General features: G+C 43.4%; 1 protein-coding gene across 1 annotated transcript in view; it reads right to left on the bottom strand.

The window, feature by feature from the left end:
• The window catches only part of TNC (tenascin C), a 59,254-nt gene that overhangs the window by 26,016 nt on the left and 12,732 nt on the right, over nt 1-20,506 (bottom strand). The window contains exons 9-15 of the mRNA XM_065418683.1: nt 19,602-19,865; nt 16,526-16,885; nt 11,433-11,852; nt 8,464-8,736; nt 4,666-4,938; nt 3,029-3,301; nt 564-839 (exon numbers count right to left, since the gene is read on the bottom strand). Coding sequence (XP_065274755.1) covers nt 564-839; nt 3,029-3,301; nt 4,666-4,938; nt 8,464-8,736; nt 11,433-11,852; nt 16,526-16,885; nt 19,602-19,865 — 2,139 coding nt within the window. The remainder of the gene's footprint in view (nt 1-563; nt 840-3,028; nt 3,302-4,665; nt 4,939-8,463; nt 8,737-11,432; nt 11,853-16,525; nt 16,886-19,601; nt 19,866-20,506) is intronic.

Raw genomic sequence — 20,506 nt, 5'->3', positions numbered from 1 at the left:
GGGGATTGGTCCTGCTTTGAGCAGGGGGTTGGACTAGATGATCTCCCGAGGTCCCTTCCAACCCTGATATTCTCTGATTCTTAAATAGGCACGAGGGTGCCTGAAGTCCTGGCCCTTTCAATCGCCATGTGTCATGCAGAAAGGAGATGCCCATCTCACAGATGATTAGTGTTATTCAGTGGAACTGACCATGGAGGACAGGCAGAATTTTAAAGGCCAGGACTGCTCTAAATATCCAAGAGTTGAAAAGAGGCTAGAAGGCATTCAGGTTAGATAAATGGGCCCATGAAGTTAACCTTATGTTTTGAAAGCTCGGAGGGGAAGGTTAATTGCAGCTGAAGTTAGGAATAAAGATTTGGATGGGTTCTTAATTCACCTGAACCTGTTCTCCTCTCCCTCGCCCTAAAACTGGATGATCTCTTTAAGTGTCAACATTACTCAGTTTCACAGAGAAACAGCCAGCACAGTTCTCTCCTTTCCTCCACATTAATCAATGTTTGGTGGTTGTTGTTTTTTTTACACAAAAACACACACACACAAAGCAGCAGCCTTTAAACGGGTACCTGTCACGACAAAAGCAGTGAGGGGCTCTGTGTGGACCCCTGCATTGGTGGTGCCCTGAATGTTAATATCATAGCCAGTGTAATCTGCCAGGCCTGAGATGCGAGCGCTGCGGGCCCTTCCTGACACCGTAAGCTCCTGCGGCGCGTGGGTTGCATAGGAATCTCTAACATTTATAACAAACTTTGCAAAAGGCCCATCTCTCGCGGTCCATGAGAGGTTGAAGCTGTCGGGGGTAACGTTTGTGAGTGTGAGCGTGCCCAGCTGTGGCTTGGCCTCTGAAGGAAAAGGAACACAGGGGAAGAGAAAGCATTACTTAGAGCAGGGCAGTGCTTAGTAGCAGAAGAGAGTTATGGCTATTGAAGGGTGTAGAGAAACATAACCAGCCTTTACCATCTGCTGAGCAATGGGTGAAGAAACAAGGAGCTGGGCATTACAAATAGCCATTGATAAGGGCTTTTAATTTAACCTCTTGCAGGTGTTTATTAGTTTTAATTTTTTTTCTTGCTCTTTTTTGTTTACTGTTAAATATATTCAATGGTCTGGTCTAAACTTGGGCCTGATTTGCGGAAGTGCTAAGCACACACAACTCCCCGTGAAGTCCAAGGGAACTGCAGATGCTTAGAACCTCTGAAAATTAGGCTCTCGATGACTGCACAAATCTGAACCGTGACTACTTTTGCAGAAGGCCAACTCTCTAAATTATGGGACACTTCATGTTAAAGTGCTTTACCAAGCAGGTCAGGATCATTATCCTCACTGTCCAGATGGGGAAACTGAGGCACAAGTGAGTGAAGAGATTTGTCCAAGCTCATACAGCAGGCCAGTGGCAGCACCCCATTCACTAGGTCCCACTGTGGACCACTGAATGGAGGACACAAGATCACTGCAACCCCCTTTTTCAGGCCTTTATAATTCTTCTTAGGGAAAAATATTCCCTTTTGGCATAAATTTCATTCTCATCCTCAAAAGAATAACTTGGGAAATTGGAGTCAAATCCATCCAGCTTTCACATAATTCAACAATGAGGAATCTATTGAAACCCCATTTGTTAAAATGTTTTGGGGACATGAAAGTGTTGGTTAAATGGAGTCAGTGATATTCAGGGGGAGTTACTGGGTAAGTGACTCACGCTGGGGGACGTAATCATGACAACAACAGAACGATTAAAGAACAGAGAGCGACCTATAATTAACTGACATATGAACTGACGTAAGTTACCGCAATTTACCCACCCAAGACTTAGGTTAAATGGGCCAGAAGAGTTTGTTCCCCATCCACTCTGCTGCCTTGGTCTAGCCCAGGAGCAGGGACAGCTCAGTGACCCCAATTAAGGATGCATGCTGGGACTGTCATCATGCAGAGCCAGCATGGTTGGTAATGAAGTTGTCATGGCGAGAGCTCGGTGCCTGGGGAGATGGCGGAGGAGATCAGAAAGTATTCAAGATGCAAACATACGTAAGGGAGAATGTGGTGAAACCAGGCACGGTGCTCTCAGTCCTGCATGCAGATTGAAGAGAACAATCTTTTCCACACCGAACCCGAAACGGGCACATTCCTTCACATGCCATTCGCACCCAGCTCAGGCAGACCCGTGTCATGGCATCCCGATTTCAAAGGTTACTACATGCAACACAAGTTGAAAATCCCTCCAGGCAAGGCTTAGTGAGTTCCCAACATCCGGTAGTCACCATCAGCGTTGGAAAGGCTCTGGCATCCACTGGAAGGCACTGTGGTGCCCATTCCCCTACAAGACTCACTGGCACCCGTGCAAGTGATAGTGTACGGGGCCGAACATCAAGAAGGGATGGACTTCCTTTTCAATCCCAGCTCACTGCTGGGGGGATGGGTAAAGATGCCAGGCAGAAAAAAACTCTTGGTACCAGCACTAAATAACTGGACCACTCCATGCAGTTCCTGTTGGTCATTTAACATGCTACCCAAAGCACCAGTAAAAGATACAAATGCCATGAGAGACATTTGACCTTTACAAACAAAGAACCAAAATGGCATGCAGTTGCCTTTCTGGTATGACAAGGACATAGCGCCCATTCCCGTGATAAGAAAGATCACAGGCAAATGAGGAGAGAGGGTGTGGAATGAACACAAAGAGTATTCCAAGTCAAATGCAAGGATGTTCCAGAGAATCATCTGGAGCAATTCAGTTATATATACAGAGAGCTTGCAGATAAGTGTATATATAAATAAACCAATCAAAGGTTTACCATTGTGCTTCCTTAATTCTGGGGACACTTTTCAGCCATTTCCAAGGTCCCAGATCCGCTACTTTCAAAGCAGTCTTGGATTCAGCTTATTCCAACCTGTCCCCATAGTGACCCTTTCTTTAATTTATTAACGAGGGCCATCTAGATGAGGAAAAGTGATGTCACTTTGGAGCCACGTTCTAGAGCAGTTTGGTGGACAGGAAAAGAAAGAATAGAAAAAGTAAATCTGGAAGGTGAAATACCTGTGGTAACCAGTGCTGTCAAAGTCTGAGCACCTTGGTCATCAACTAGACCATGCAGTTGGACAGTGTAATTAGTGGCGGCTCTTAGGTTGGTGATTACAAAACTCCGTGAGGCCCCTGGCACCGTGTGCACCAGAGAATCCAAAGGCAAGTCAGAGTTTATAACTTCTAAAACAAAGCGATCAAAGGCAGCATCCTGAGCTTCCCATGTGAGGGACACACTGTCTGAGGTAGCGTTTGAGACAGTTAGTTTGCTAAGGAGAGGTTCATCTACTAGAGGAAGAAAAACAAATGGAAATGTGTCGGAATTATTAGAACCAAAAATCAAATCAAATAAAATCAATGTCAGAGGAGTCAGAGATGGAAAAGACCTATTTAATCACATTTTCTGCACCATGACCCCTATCATCTTAGCCAAAATCTCACCAGGATCCCCCTCCCATTTAGCAGTATGAGCAGCATGGGCAGCATGATTTTGACCCACTGACACCTGTTTGTAATCCTCCTGGGGGTCATGATCCCCAGGCTGAGAAACCCTAATTCATCCCTCTGCCAGGATACCACTCCCCGCTTACAAATATATCTGCTATTGACTTGATCACAGATTCTTCATATTATGTTGAACTGAGACTGGCATCCTAAAGTTCCACAGAACTGTCTGTCAACCACGTCAGCAGCAGCATCACATTGTTACAATTCCTCCAATTTATACAGATTTTAAGATAAAGCAAGGTCTATTCCTGGCAATCTGTGAGGAGATATAACCTGCATTAGTTGTATAATTGGTCACAAGGTTAATGTAGGCACCTTGTTTTGAGATAACTTTGTGCAGGGAACCATTTGCAGAGGTCATATGAATGGAGTCAACATGGGTAATAAAAGATCGCTGCATGTGATACAGTACCCCCCCTTGAGTAATCCATCTACTTTTGTACAACGATAGGATTCCTTCTTTCCTTTGAACGACTGTGCTACAGAGAGATCCAGATGTGAAACTTCAGTCTGTTCTAGGTGCTAAGAGCAAAATCCATACCTGTGCAGCCAGCCAGCCCAGGGCCGTGAACCACTTCAGTCCCATGTAAAACCTAATCTGAGGTTTTAAATGGGATTACAGTAGTGCATAGGCCTTATATAATTCCTCTGCCATGGAGTCAATTTCACCCAAATCCCATTCAAAAAGTAGAAAAACCTCTGCCTATATATCTGCCTATTCAAGAGAAATAACCCCCCTAAATGCAACATAACAGATACAAACACATGTTGCAATGCTGAGGTGTGCCTAGAGAAGTATTGGCTCCACACTCAGCCCCTGAGCAAACTTGTTGAGGTTCTTCTCTGTACCAGAAGTGGCCCTTGCTCAGATGAAGCCGAGAGGAAAGAAAGCTGATTATTTCTGTTGTGAATAAGAACACCGCTCATCGCCGTGGTTACCTTTCCCTGCACTGGACGGGCGGGTTAAACATAATTTTACAGGTTAAAATAATGTCTGCAGCTCTTCATCAGAAGGCGTTGTAGGGTGAGGTAGAGGATTTGGTGCCGGGTGGTTGGCTGGGGAAGGTAAGGGTGTGGGAAAGGTCAGGTCCTGTAAAGAAGAGTTAGGAGAAAGTCGAGTTAGTATGTGAGGTAGGTTTATATACCTGTAGTAGCTGCAGCACTTATTGTCTTTGTGCGGAAACCACGCGTGCTCCCAGAGAGGTAGACAATAAAATCAGTTTTGGGGGAAAGCCCTGAGATATGAGCAGTCCTTAAGTTGCCTGAAATGTTGTACTCCATGGGCTCCAGTAACCTGCTAGAATCAATAATTTCAATGGTAAAGGTCTTGAAGGCCTCATCCGGGGCTGTCCAGGAAAGGTTGAAGCTTTCGGGGGTAATGCTGGAAACCATTAGTTCACCAACTTCGGGTTCTGCTGCTAAAGAGGAAAACAAAATGAGTGAGAATTAGATGCCCCCTCTAAAGCCTTATGTTCCGAAATGCCGTGCTTGCATCTACAGCTGCCAAAGTTCTACGTTGAAAAGGGGAATGGAGGGTTGGAATAACAGGTTGCTGCAAGCGGACGTGAGCCAAGGGGAAGAAAGTCAAAAAGAGAAAGCATCTAACAATGCTGCATCGATGAAAGCTGTAAGACTGCAATGGTCGTCCATGCTTCTGAGCGCAGCCAAGCATCTTTCAGTATGTCTTCACTGCAGCTGGGACCATGCTCCTCAGTGCAGGTAGACAGACAGACACGAGCTGTACTCAAGCTACTGTGCTAAAAATAGCAGTGTGGCTGGGGTAGCATCGGCAGCTGCTCAGGCGAGTCACCTGAATACCAACCCACATGGACCCTCAGGGTACCTACTTGGATGGCTATCCCAAGCCTCCACCTATGCTCCCCACTGCTACTCTGCTATGTTTAGTGTGCTAGCTCACGCCGAGCTAAGTCATGTCTGTTTACTAATACTGGGAAACACATTCCCAGCTGCAGTGTAGACGTACCCTTCGAGGTCTGAGCATGAAAGCAGATGCGTAAGAACACACTGAGGGCCTTAAAGACTTGGAGAATACACGTCACTGTTTTAAGGTAAGCTGAAACTAGATCCATGGCTTGGTCAAGGAGAAAGGGTCGAGTTTCATTTGAGCTTTTCCTCTCTCCCTTCCTGTTTAAAACACACGAAAGTTGGCATCTAGTCCTGGAGCTTGAGCCAAAGTACAAAGCTGTGGTAGCTCCCTGGGGCTTCCTTCCCTTCTGCAGACATCCCTGACAGGCCCCCAAAAGGCGCAGAACATTCTGACAATGGAAAATCCCCCGGAAAGAAGTCTTGAAAAGCCAGGTGGTGAGTGTGACTGGAATAGGAGGGAAAACCCCAGTAAGGTGTCCTCTGCTGTTTCCATTAAACTAAAAGAGACAGAGCAATGCATAAGCCATACTTCGGCAGGACACTGTGGGTATGTCTACATCAGGGGTCGGCAACCTTTCAGAAGTGGTGTGCCGAGTCTTCATTTATTCACTCTAATTTAAGGTTTCGCGTGCCAGTAATGCATTTTAACGGTTTTAGAAGGTCTCTTTCTATAAGTCTATAATATAGAACTAAACTATTGTTGTATGTAAAGTAAATAAGGTTTTTAAAATGTTTAAGAAGCTTCATTTAAAAGTAAATTAAAATGCAGAGCCCCCCGGACCGGTGGCCAGGACCCGGGCAGTGTGAGTGCCACTGAAAATCAGCTTGCGTGCCGCCTTCAGCACGTGTGCCATAGGTTGCCTACCCCTGGTCTACATGGTAAGCACAAACCTGTGGCAGCGAGTCTCAGAGCCTGAGTCTACAGATTTGGATTTGCTCTACAGGGCTAAAAATAGCAGTGTAGATGTCCAGGCTTGAGCTGGGGTCTGTTTTCTTTTTAACCCCCTAAAGTTTACTTTCTCCACCTAAAGGAGATTTATCTCCATTGTGACTAGACTATAATCTGATATCAACCCATACTCAGAACTCTTGATGGAAGCTTTTAGTGAAAAGTCAATGGCAGTATACAGCGCAAAGCAAGCAATTCATGTCATAAAAACCACTCTAGCCAAGCCAAGTCATGTAACACACCACCGCAACAAGCAAACAGTGCATCCTCATTTTGGTAATTCAGTTATAAATTTTCCTAGTTCCTTCTAGCTGCTGGATAAAATGTGCCCAGAGAGAGCAAACGAGTAAGTCTGAGCTATCCTCCAAGCTAGAGAGCAGTGGCAGCAGGTTACAAAGGGCTTTAAGGATGGGTTCTGAAACAGATCATTACTGCATCTGATGGAAGAGCCACTGCATCTCAGCTTTTGTCACTGAGTAAATGAGATATAGAAAGTCCCATTAATTATAGCCTAAGTATCTAGAAGCGGCAGTGGCATGGAACAATCCAAGGAAGGGTATGTTTGACTTGTTACGATAGAAGTGCACTGTATTGCAGGAGAAATACTCCCAAGGCATAGCTAAACGAGAGTGGTTGCAATCCATTGCAAGTACAGAGCAGGTAGAGCAAATAAAAAAACCCTGCAAGGTGAAGATGAGGGACAAAATCCAAATTGGAAGGGGAAAAAAAATCAAATAGCTGACTGGGCAGGTGGAACATGTGGTCTAGGTTCTCTTTATCTGAGGGTTAATTATTTAGAGCAGGGGTCGGTTGCATCCGAAGAAGTGGGTTATAGCCCACGAAAGCTTATGCTCTAATAAATTTGTTAGTCTCTAAGGTGCCACAAGTACTCCTGTTATTTTTGCGGATACAGACTAACACGGCTGCTACTCTGAAACCTTTCAGAAGTGATGTGCCAAGTCTTCATTTATTCACTCTAATTTAAGGTTTCGCGTGCCAGTCATACATTTTAACGTTTTTAGACGGTCTCTTTCTATAAGTCTATAACATATAACTAAACTATTGTTGTATGTAAAGTAAATAAGGTTTTTAAAATGTTTAAGAAGCTTCATTTAAAATTAAATTAAAATGCAGAGCCCCCCGGACTAGTGGCCAGGACCCGGGCAGTGTGAGTGCCACTGAAAATCAGCTTGCAATCCGCCTTCGGCAGGTGTGCCATAGGTTGCCTACCCCTGATTTAGAGTTTTGTAGATCATTAAAACAATGTTATTTTTTATTTATGAGCTATAGGCCTGAACCCAAACCATGGAACATCTTTGAGCTTTGAGGGATGCAAGATCTGGAGATGAATGTGGGGACTAGTGCCCATCTCTGCTTTTCACCAACCCAGATATCATATTTACATCACTGAAAGGTGAATGCAGATCCGTGAAAGGTGCACAGATGAGTCATAAAAATTACTTTCATTATTATTGATAATTTTAGGCAATTTTTGGTGGTTTAAAGCCTGAGTCTCCTCTCACCTACACCAGCTTTACACCGGTGTAATTCTGTTGACTTTAGTGAAGTTACTCCGGATTTACACATTGTGAGAGCAGTAACAGAGTCATACTGGTTAACAGCCCAATACATGAGATCACCCCATAGCAGTAATTCCATATTGTTTTTTGTGCATTGTTTTGGAAATAACTTTTGGAATCCAAAAAACACAAGTGCTTAATGCCTTGAGTATCTGGGCTATAAAGTCAAGTTTTCACAGCTTTCACAAGGCAATGTCTGCTCTTTCTGATCATGTGCAATGGACATTTGGGTCTTGCAACCAGAGAAGTGAGTAAAATAAGCAAAAAAAAAGGACACATGGGAGCTCCTGAAAGCAAATGACAGCATAGTGGCCTTGAGACTCTCACTAGAAAATCTGATCGTCATGAGACATTTCCAAGCATGATATGTTCAGCCAAGCTTTGATAAGCCTCTAGGATTAAGGGTGCTCATGCAAAAGAGTGCAGACATTCAAGCTCTCACTGGACTCTGTAATAGCTCTGGCCTATATGCCTCTCTGCAAAGAAGGAAGGAGCATGGAAAGTGATGAATGAATTAGAAAGGGTACCTGTTGTGGTGTTAACAGAAAGGGGCTTGGTCCTGTAGCCCTGAATCACACCATAAAGGGTGACAGTGTAGGGCATGTTAGCCTTGAGGCCAGGAACATTCACAAAGCGCAGGCTGCCTGGGACTGTGAGATTCCGAGCTTCTTCTGGATTTTTAGGCTCCTGCACCTGAATGACAAAAGTCTCATAGGCCCCTTCTGCTGCTGTCCAGTTGAGTTGGAAACCATCCCAGCTAACCTTCGATACTGTTAACTTTCCGAGCTCAGGTTCCTCCTCTGAATAAGGACAGAGAGTCAATTAGTTACTCAGATTACAGATTAAAGTAACCAATAATTGGGGTGCTACCTGATGACTTTCCATGCTAATGAATTTCAGTTATAATTAGTGTACCTATAGATGCACTAGAACACACACTTATAGATTTATGTCTGTCCTTGGTAACTCAGTGGAAAGCTTCCTTCAGAGACTTGGCAATGCAGAGCCGTACAACAAGGAGAGAGCAACAATAATAAATAATCATCATTTTAATACTATAATATTTCATGTAGGAGGCAGCTTTGGAGCTTAGAGCATTTTACAAACATTAATTAAGGCTCCTTATGAGGCAAGTCAGTATTTCTATAACCATTTTACAGCTGCCATTAATAATTCAATGCTTGCCACTCTAAAGTGATTGTGATACTGCAGTATTTCCCGTTCCAAGGTTAGACAGATACAGACGTTCATGTAAGTACCGAGGGCTGTGAATTTTATGTTTTTAATGGTGTCCACTTGAAGAAAGGTTGGTTTTGTTTGTTTTAAAAAAAAATCAATTCCTAATTCAAAATGACAAAGAATGAATAGTGGTTTCTCTGCCTGTACCTGCCCATCTTTAGAGATTTGCCCTAATTGTGGGGCTAATTGTGGTTAACACAAGTTTAATGAGGGCAGATAACAATAACTTCTTTAAAAAGACAAGCTTATTACTTCAAAATAAGACTCTCAGGGACATGCTATAGAAAGCCTTCCTGTGGTGAGGGAAGACAACTGACAGACATTAAGCTTTTCAAAGTCACGCTGGAAAATAGCATCTTCTTATCTGTTGGTTATGCATGGGGATTCTCCTCTTTTAATCTGTGGCTAACTTTCGGACTGGGCCCATTCCATAGCTCTTTTCTCTCTTATTTGCATGGCTGAAATCAAGGTAAGACAGCCGTAATAATGATGACAGGGCCTGATTGTGCAACCCTTTACACACGTTGCTGAGCACTTACTCGTGAGAGATGTTCCACCAGGACCTGGTTTTCAGTTATACTCAAGGTTCCCTTAAGCCACATTGGTGTAAGGTGCTTTAAAGGTGTGCACCCATTTTAAGGCAGGTTGGTGTAAAGGGACCTTAGTGGCAATGAGAACCAGGCCCAATGAGATTACTTGTGTAGTTGCTCATCATGTAAAGTAAGGGTTGCACATAGTGTGTGTGTGCTTGCGTGTATTGCATGCCCTAATGGATACAATATGGGCTTAATTTTCAGAAATGCCTAGCCATTAGGAGCGCCCATTGACTTAACCGGATTTATGAATACTCAGGCCCTATATCTCTGTATAGGAAAGTAGTATCACTCAGGTCCACTGAAGCACCAACCAGCTGCCTCCCATCCCCCTGTGACCCTGGAGAGATGACAATGTACAGAGTAACTTTTCACATCAATACTGCTCAAGAACTTTGCATGAGCTGTTTTAACGAAAATAGGGATCAGACACGCATTATGATATAATGCAAATCCTGGCAAGGTAGCACTGTTCAGCTGGAAAGGGAGAATGCAGGCTGGAAAAGAAATCAGTGATCATTTGATGGCAGTAGAGTTAAATAAGACATTCCTTTAAAATCAAAATACACCCCCCCCACCCAAAAAAAAAGAAATCAAGTCACAGCAAAGTCTTTCAAGGAAAAACATTATCTATTTTGCAAATGCCATAACAACTTAAAAGCCATTCAGATTTCCCTGAACATAACGTTCAATTTCCATTCTCTTCCAAGACGCAGGCTCACAAAAACACTTTTCCTTTCCGTTTCCTGTTCAGGGACATGCATGTCTGATCTGGAAATGCATCCAACTCCCATCATGCTCTCCTGTTCTCAGACACAAATCATGCAATGCACCAATTCTGATTGCTGGGGCGCTCAGCCAGCCTCACCCATAAAGCCTGGACCATACATGACAACGGAGATGACGACGACACGGGGAGAGAGAGGAAGAGATGATGTTTCTTAGATTAAAAAAAAAAAGATGTAACACATCATAGAAAAAGATGAGACTGTTCTAACCATTCCCGGGATAGCCATGGCCTGGGTAAATCCTATGTCTCACACAGACAGTGATTTTGGTACTGGTATGTGGACTGGGAGTATTGCTAGTCTATTTTCTATTTCTCCAACTGTATATTTGTATCTTGGTACTTGATCATTAGTGAATTGCACTCAGTTTATACGATTGTTTCCTTTTACTGTTGTATTGTTCAGGGAGAAATGAATGTGCTAAAGGAAAATAAAAGGCTGTTTAAAAACTCTGAAAACCTACTCACAATGTGTTACAATCTTTTTTTCCCCTTCAGACATCATCACTTCCATGGAAACACTGCCGGATACTACCTCCTTGCAATCTTCCTTTTGTTTGGATCAAAATCCAAACAAAACCCAGTCACATATCCTGCTATTTCCATGTGTCTTGTAAATAGCTGATGCATCAAATCCCCTCTTTGCATGCAATTTGTAAAGGGAGAATCAATGCTATGTCCCTTCAAAAGCTGGATGGGGAACTGTCCATGCCACATAACTCAATGCCCTCATTCCAAAGCAATAGAGGTTTTGTCCCATGCAGAAAATATTTTCACAAAGCCTGGCATTTCTGCAATGGCAGCGCAGTGCGAGATGAAACCCAGAATGTCAAAGCAGAAATGAGAACATATGGATAACAAAATCCATAGAAAATACCTGTGGCAGCTAGAGCATCCAGTGACTGAGAGAGCTGACCTTGAGAGCTTCCATGGAGATTAATCAGATATTGTGTGCCAGCTGTGAGATTGGTAAATTCTGTTTCTCGTAGGTTTCCCGGCACAAAGATTTCCTGGGTCCTGTTTAAACTGGGCAGGCTTTTCAGAGTGATAAAGAACTGATCAAATAATGCATCTTGTGCTGCCCAGGACACTGTGAAACTATTGAAAGTCCTGCCTGTTATTTTAAGATCATGAAGTTGGGCAGTGGCTTCCAGGATGGAAAAATCAGTGGGCACTGAAAGCAGAGCATGAGAATCAGTGCTTGGGTTTGTTAAGTAACTTAGCGCAGTAGGTGCTGGGCTGGTAGGATTAAGTGTTGTTTCACTGTCTGATTCTCCAGATGCTGTGACTAGATGTGCTAAACAGAGGTAAATCACAAGTTAAGTTTTCCTTATAAAAAAAAAAAGGCAAAGAAACCAAATGACGCCTAACATCTGAGAAAGGTTAGTTTCTGCAGTTTGCATTAAAGATCTCTAAATACAGAGAAAGCAGATGGGATAACTGATTGTTTGGAGACTGAATCCAGGTCGTAAGCAAAGGAAACATTACAAAGCATAATGTCAGTCTCATACCTGCCACACTCAATGGTAGCTCTAGAGCATCAATCACGATAGCTAGCAATTTAAGGACACTCGTTTTCAGTAGAGATACTGGGCCAGATCCTCAACTAGTGTAAATCAACATAGCTTCATTGACTTCCATGGAACAATGCTGATTTACACTGGCTAAGAATTTGTCCCTCAATCTCTTAAACATGCCTTCTATCCACACAATAGGACAGTTAACGCTGCTGATGGAAATCAGAAATGGAACGCATGCTAGGACTGCAAACATATCAAATACAGACTGAGAATTCAGCTCTAGCAGTAGCATTGCAAAATGTCTTCCTGCCCTAAGAAAAACAAACTTGGAGCTGTTGTCTGTCTGTACACATGCCGCATTCTTAAAAAAAAAGAAGAGAGAATGTGAGCCTTCTTCCTTTAAAGAGTTCACGAGACAAAGAGATGAGCCAGCGCGTGCTCTGTGCGCGGGGTGTCCATGCTACCCAAGAAATTAACATGCCTTAGACCACAATCAGCCTTTGGGGTTTTGAGGGTTACACAGATAAGAGAGAATGCCCATCTCAGTTGGAGGGCAACAGGCAGATAACTTTTCTGAGTCTTCAATTAGCCATGCAGCATTATCTCTTCCTTAGTGGACTAGCCACATCATTCCCCACTGAAACAGCTGACCTGCTTTCTTGTCTCAATGGCATTCATTTAAAAGACAGTGAGCAGCCTTCCACCATCAGGCAGATCAGCATGGGTACGTACCCTCGATTCAATAGCTGTCTCCAAACTGACAAGATACTAGCGTAGCACAAAAATGTTTGCAGAAGAGAAAGAACAATTTAAACATCTTGAAACAAAAGCAAATAAAAAAAGGTGATATCTAGAAAATACATTTCCAGCACAAATACTCATGTAAAGTACTTTTCTGCTGACCTTCAAGAAATCTGAAAGCCTATGGGAACAATTCACTTATACTGGTCACGCATCAGTGTAACTCTATTACTGACTTAGATAGAGTTCCACGCCAGTGTGAGACCAGAACCAGGCCCTATATACTGTATAACTGAAAGGCAGTAGCTTTATTATCATGATAGTACATTACCTACAATGACCACTACTACACTAATTCCCATTTTGCCAGTGAGGATACTGAGTTAGTCTATAGTTATTAACTGGCTTTATCAGAGTCATTATGTTAATGTGACACCCCGGGGGTGAGGGTGGGGCTTGAGGAAAGCATGCAACATCTAAATATTAACATACTACGAGTCTGTGAACTGCTGTTACACAGTTTGCATTTTGCCAAGAGATGCCACCCATTCTTTTCTAAGTATATGTGGCAACAACAGAATCTGAGGAGTGTGTTAATTGAAGGCAAATGCTGCCTAAATGTTGACCACTCTACATGCGTGCTGCTAGCTAACATATATTGTAGAGTACATCCAACTACACCTCTACCCCGATATAACGCTGTCCTCGGGAGCCAAAAAATCTTACCGCGTTATAGGTGAAACCATGTTATATCGAACTTGCTTTGATCCACCGGAGCGCGCAGCCCCACCCCCCGCAGAGCGCTGCTTTATCGCGTTATATCCGAATTTGTGTTATATCGGGTTGCGTTATATCGGGGTAGAGGTGTATATAGACATGCATTGCATACATACACAGAACAGCAGAATTAGGAGAAGAGCAAAATTATCACATAGATACAGGATCCATTATGCAAATTGAAATGAAGATCGTGGAGACATACAGAAAAGAATGCACAGCATGGAAAGATGTGAGCGGAAAAGGCAGACTGATTTTATACATCCCCTTTGCACTTGCTGCAGAGCTAAACACATCACTGAGGGGAAAGGGTGACAATTAGAGCTAGTTGACAATTTCTGAATTTCAGAAATTTGACAAAAATTTCACAATTCAGAAAAAAAAGGGAAAAGGTTTCAGTGATATTGTCACAAAATTCTAGCCCTCCCCCTATTGGTTTGAGCAGATTCAAAGTTGACCGAAGGTTTTCAATTGCCAAAATATCAAATTTTGAAATTCCAAAATAAAAAGGGGAATTTTTGAAAAAAAGTCACAATTTTCTTCCTTTTTTTCTGTCCAGCCCTATGGAAAATGACTCCATTTTAATTATCTATAGGCAAGGACTTAATTTTTCATGCAGTCTGTTACTAATAGAAAGAAGGATGGTGGAATATGTGAGAACTCCAGTGAGTAACTCACACGAAGGGGACACCCTTGCAACTAGTATTGAATTCTGGATCTTACTGTTACCAGTAGGTTAAACATACTGCGTCAAATGCTGCTCTTAGTTTTGCCCATGGGACTCCACTGACTTCAGTTGGAGTTGCAGGGCATAAATGGGCCCATGGCATGCAGGTAAAACTACACTGTCATATTATTTACAATCATTTTATTGCAAAACTAGGTAAGGATACTGTTTGGGGGTTTAACAACAAAACCCACAAAGGGGAAATGAATGGATAAGTAGGGAGAAAACCTAATTAGCTCCAAACTAACCCATAATAGAAAAATGTATGGCTTAGTGTACAGACATAGAACTGAGACAGAAATGCAAAATAGCTGGATACGTGGAAAACATCCAGGTAATGTAGCTAGTGATAGCTATCAGTGCCTAAGAGATTGTTAACGACTAGACGAATGGACAACAGAAAATGTAAGTAACAGTTTGATCGTTGAATAACAAAGTGGATGGGTGGCAGAGACATGTGAAGGTAACAACATTTAGATAAATGGACAAAAGAGAAACAAACTAGAAGCCCTGGATGGATGGGTGAGAGCCAGACAGAATGTCACCTAGTAGAATGATGAATGAATAGCAGATGCAGAGGAATTCAACACACGGAAGGACATTTGGATGGACAACAGATAAATTGCTATGAGAATTCCTTGTCAAAGTGAAATACTGTATCTATATTTATTATCCTGAGGGTAAAACTTTCAAACTGAGCTGTCCCTTTTATACATATAGCCTATCCTTTCCTATATGGATGTTCTTGGGTCTTCTAGGGGAATTCCATTTTAATTTCTCACTGGTACTTTCACTATGAAGAATGTTAATGCCCTGCCTGGATGTCAGATTTCTCTGGGTGCTTGGGACGGAGCTGGGAGTGTTCCTTTCTACTATTTCTTGTTTCTGTCTTTTGTCTTTTGCTTTATTTATTGGAAAGAAGTGGCCACAATCAATTCAGTGCCAGATCTCCCATCAACCCAAGTTGCTGGGGGGGAGGGATAGCTCAGTGGTTTGAGCATTGGCCTACTAAACCCAGGATTGTGAGTTCAATCCTTGAGGGAGCCATTTAGGGATCTGGGGCTAGCAAAGGGTAGAATCTGTCTGGGGATTGGTGCTGCTTTGAGCAGGGTGCTGAACTAGATGACCTCCTGAGGTCCCTTCCAACCCTGATAGTCTATGATTATGCCTCAGGGCTCTCACCCTCCCAAGATAGGATTTCAGCATCAGGGTCAACTATGAAACCTCCATCCTATTTTGGGCCCTCCATTTAAATATCCCTCTCTTCTGTCTCAGCTAGATGGTTAAGCTACCTTCGTACCATTGGAGAACAACAAAGGAAGTAATTGGTGGCCAGGATCTGATTTAAGGTCTTGCTTGTGATGGATTAACAAACCACAATGGCTACCATTAAAAAGTCTGTATTGCCAGTAGTCGCTGCATACTGATGTCTGCAATACCCATTTATGCCTTTGCTTCAAACAGGAATCAGATGTGGTAACTGTGTAGCATCTGTTGGCAAATTACTTTTCAGTGGTAATCACTGTAGGTTCCTGTCAGGCTGACTCACCTATTCATTGTTGATAATGTTACTTTGAGCGTGGGAAAACGGGGACACAACTTCAGACAAGCAGAAGCCATAAGAGAAAGAGGACTGGCACAGAATATTGTCAAGGGTCCTCAGCAGATAGAGTGAATCTTCTTTAGTCATTCAACAGAGTAGGAAGCTACCTTCTCCAAGCCATGCTCCCATTCAGCTCTTGACCTGTAACTCACTTCCAGAGACAAGAGAGCATCTCATCGAAGACATGCCAGTAGTCACTGAACAATCTGTGCACCGTTGCAGAGGAATGTTAAGAGGGCTCCCAGCTATTATAAAGTCCATTCATTTATTTCCACATGCCACTCATGCATAACGTATTACTGTCCCTCCTTCTCCAGCATCCACATTATGCTACTCAGGCACTGCTCCAGAATTGGAGCAGGGAGAAACAAAGATGCAATCTGACTGCTCAGTTTCCTCAAAGCTGGGCTATGTGGGTTATGCCTCGATAAATGTATTTGGAAAGATATGCTGGAGAAATGGTCTTTCCAGCTAATACATGGCTTATTCCCCTTTGCTTATCATATCATTCTAAACTGCAAACATACCATGCTCTTGGGTGGAACAACTAACAAAGTGGACCATGATTAGGGACCCCTTAGTTAATAACTGAAAGGATGTACCTGTTGTAGCCACAGCTTCAAGAGGATGGGAGCGCTGTCCTCCAATCATTCCGTACACCTTGATTTTATAGGATGTGTTAGCCTGGAGGCCATCAATCACAGTGCCTAAGGAGTCTCCGGGCATGAAGACTTCTGCAAGGGGCCCAGCTGCCCACGCCACCTCCTTGTACTCCACCACAAAACTAGTGTAGGCTCCTGAGTCCGCCTTCCACGAGAGACTAAAGCCATGCGCTGTCACATTGGAGACCACAACATCCCTCAGCGTATCCTCCCCCATCCCAGAGGCCTCTGAGCTCCAAGATCCAGAGTACTCCTCTGGGCCAGGAGTCGGCTCCCACTTTAGATCTAGACTATGTGTGGCTATAAAGAAACAAACAAGCAAAGGGTAGAATATGAAATACTTAATTCCTTCCTTTTTTCAAAGAACAAAAGTCAATGAACTGTGCATTTCATACTGATCACCTGGCCGTGAGTAGAACCATCTAAGCAGATTTTGAAACCAGGACCTTCAGCACCAAAGCACAAACCTCTACCACATGAGCTAAAGGATCCATTCAGTTACTTGGTAGCAGTAGATGACTGTTATCCACTAATGGGCTGGCCACTGAAGGAGATTGTGACACACCCTTTGCCAGCGTGCTACACAATTCGCAAAGATTCTTAATTTGTGTGTGTGTATGTGCGCACGCAAAGGGGGTGGGTGTTGTTTATATTCTCAGAGGGAGATTGAAGAAAGTATGAGGGAGAACCAGCCAAACATACAATGCATAAGAAAATAATGTCTTCAGCTCAAGGGCCGGAGCAACGCCTATCTTACAAGATTTCAGTAGGAGATAATTGACTGATGCAAACAAAAACAATCCTGCAAAACAAAACCAAAGGCTCCCTGACCTCTGCAGGCCTGACTGAACAAGTCAGGAAGGATTAAGGAGAAAGACTAAAATACACAACATGGGAAAAGGAAGGGAACTTTGAAAGCAAATACTTACTCCCTGCCCTAAAGCAGATTGCATTCTATAAGCTGCATATGAATCAGTTTCCTATAAGCTGCATATGAATCAGTTTCCTTCCCCCCCCACCAGTGAGGAGGACAGATCTCTCTTTTAATGAACAAGTGTTTCCAAGCTGCGCCCCTGGGTTCCTCCACTTCATCCTTCCTAGGATACAAAGAGCTAGTTCGGTCCTAGCCATGCTCCTGGTGCCTTCCACTTGAATCAGTTACTCTCTGCTCCCTGCTGTCCAGAGCAAGCACTCCCCTGCCGCCCCATGGTGAAACGGCGCGAAAGCCATCTATAGCTGTGGGCAGAGTGTGTGAGCTAACAAGATTTGTTTTGCTTCGCCTGAGGACTGGAGGATCTCACACATGCTGGGACATGGACGGAATAATGAAAGAAGCAAGCCCCCAGTTCACACACCCACAAGATCTTATTTTACAGCTCCTGATTCTTATGCATTTGGGATGCATCCGTCCCCAATCAAGGGACAGATCCCAGAGAAACATTACATCAACTAATGCTGCTGCCTCTCAGGTGTTGCTTCCGGAGCTTCTCGGTTTATTCATGGGCCAGAGCAAACACTTAGAACATTACACTGGTTTCATGCATTTTTTTTTTAAATATACCAAGAAGATAAAGACTAAGGCTTGGGGGCTTTGATTCTGATGCTGGAAATGACTAGCTTGTGAAACTCCACAGCAAGGTCCTTCTGATGTATGTTGTTTAAGCCTTTTCACCCTCTGTGTATTTCCTGTGAGGGTCTGAAGATTCTTCAAAGAGAAGGGGGAGAAACAACCCTGGAAAGATCAAAGCTTTCTTCATCCCTGCAGTGTAGACCTTCCGCTTTGTTCTGTGTGTCAGTGCCTCCTATGTTTTCTCCCACTTGGCTACTGGCCTTATTTATTCATCATACAATTTACTTAATGTGGATGTTTACAGCATATGAACTCTCAGCTGTCTTGAATTATCCAATTCTGTAAACCATTTATAGGTACAGTTGGCATGAAAATTAAAATGGAAAATAAGGTTGGGTTGGATTGGATTGACTGTGTGGCAGCAAAATAAGGTGCCTACTTTAATTTTCAGACTTCACAATACCAGGCAGTGTTCTCTTGTCTACAACTGCTACTTTGTAAGATCTGGGATTTCTTGCATGGGTTTGTACTCTAGATGGAATTGAGGGAAAGAAGATGAAACTCTCAGGCCCAGATCTTCAGCTGGTGCCAACTGATGTAACCTCACTGTTTTCAGTGCAGCTACGCTGATTTACACCAGGTGAGTACTAGCCCACAATATTTAAACGTAGAACACTCTGAAAACATGTAGGAGCTGATTATCTTTTACCCTAAGGCCGTAGCCTGACATAGCCCATTTACACAATGAACTCAACAAGAAACCCCACTGTCTTCAGTAGAAACTCCTTGAGGAATAGGGTACTGCTCAAGGTGAATACTGGTGGAAGAATGGGCTCTTTTTTATAGAAGTGTAGCAGTCATGCTAGCCAATGGACTCAAGGGACTGAGACTAGCATTATGACATCAGCTTTCTTATGCTATTGAAAGAGAAAAATGGTGACAGGCAAAAGTGGAATTGTGAGGGCTCCAACAATGTTCTGATGCTTTCAGTGTCAAGAAAGGCTGCAATGAAAATTCATTAAGGTGTGTGTAGGGGAATGTTAAAGGGGTGTGTTGTTAACATCGTAGTCCCCCTTCTTCTTTGATTGCTAGAGTGTAGGGAAACAAAATAAACCATTAGACAGACGCACACAAAATCGTCCAATTTAAAGCAAAGAACGAGGTTGTACATCCCCTGCTGGAGAATAAGTGTATTGCGTGGGTCTCCTTAAGGGATAAGCAAGCACACAACAGAGGAGATGGAGAGAAACAAAGGGATAAGGAAAAAGCAGAGCTACACCTCAGTTAGGCTTTCACAGAGAGTAACCAGGTTTTTGCAGCCAGCTGACGTGTTCAAAGCTGCTCCCCAGCAGCGTCTTGGAAAGCCGGTGACATTCTGCTTGGACCATCTCACCCGCTCGTTAAGAGGATCTGACACAGTGCACCCATTCAGACCCTGTTACTTACCAGTAGACTCCTTCACCATTGTGGGTTTGCTCTTGTGCCTGCCTTTCTCTGCCACTAGGGTGATGGTATATTCTGTACCAGGCTCCAGCCCTCGCAAGATGTAAGAGGTGCTATCTGCTGGTATCTCAATTTCAATCTTCCTCCCAGAGGGGATCATGTAAGTGAGGCGGTAGCGGTCAAACTTGGCCAGTGGTCTTCTCCAGCGGAGGGAGAGGGTCATTTCAGTGTTATCACTGACCGCCAAGTCCTTGGGATTATCCAGATCTGCACGTTAAACCACAGAGGTTATTTATACGTCAGAATTTTTTATGTTCCTCGGTGCAGGAGCTGTGTACTGCCATGTGGGTATTCTGTCAGCTAACTGGAGAAAGAGCCATAATTATACCTGCTGCCTTAATAGATTCATTGTATAACACTAGCCTGATTTCCCTTTCTATGCCTTTCAGACCCTATTCCTTGGTCTAAGTAGTAGCAGGTGACGTTCCGTTTATATGCAAACCAAACTGAATCCAGATCTCCCTCACGAACATTCATTTCAACAGGGCTGCATGGAAGAGAGGCAGAATCTGACCCCCTGGTTTATTCATTTTTTAACAACATTCAGTTTCAGCCGGTAATTCCCTCATTGAACTGTGTTTTGAATCTAGAGCACAGGTTCTCAGCCTGGCAGTCATGGGGAGAGTGCGTGCCACAGACAGGTATCAGGGGGTTGCAATCACACTGCCCTTCCCACAGTGATAACAGAAAGGGGGATACCAGTATGGAAACAGAGGTCTGGATACAAAAAAGGTTGAGATCCATTGAACTAGAACAAGTTTTTAGGACGACATCCAATCCTGGTTAAAAGACTCCCAGAGATGGAGAATTTGCCACGTCCCTCACTAAGCTATCCCAAGGGTTAATTG

Source organism: Emys orbicularis, chromosome 18, assembly GCF_028017835.1.
Source record: "Emys orbicularis isolate rEmyOrb1 chromosome 18, rEmyOrb1.hap1, whole genome shotgun sequence".
Lineage (NCBI taxonomy): Eukaryota > Metazoa > Chordata > Testudines > Emydidae > Emys > Emys orbicularis.
This window is presented reverse-complemented; position numbering and strand designations above follow the sequence as displayed.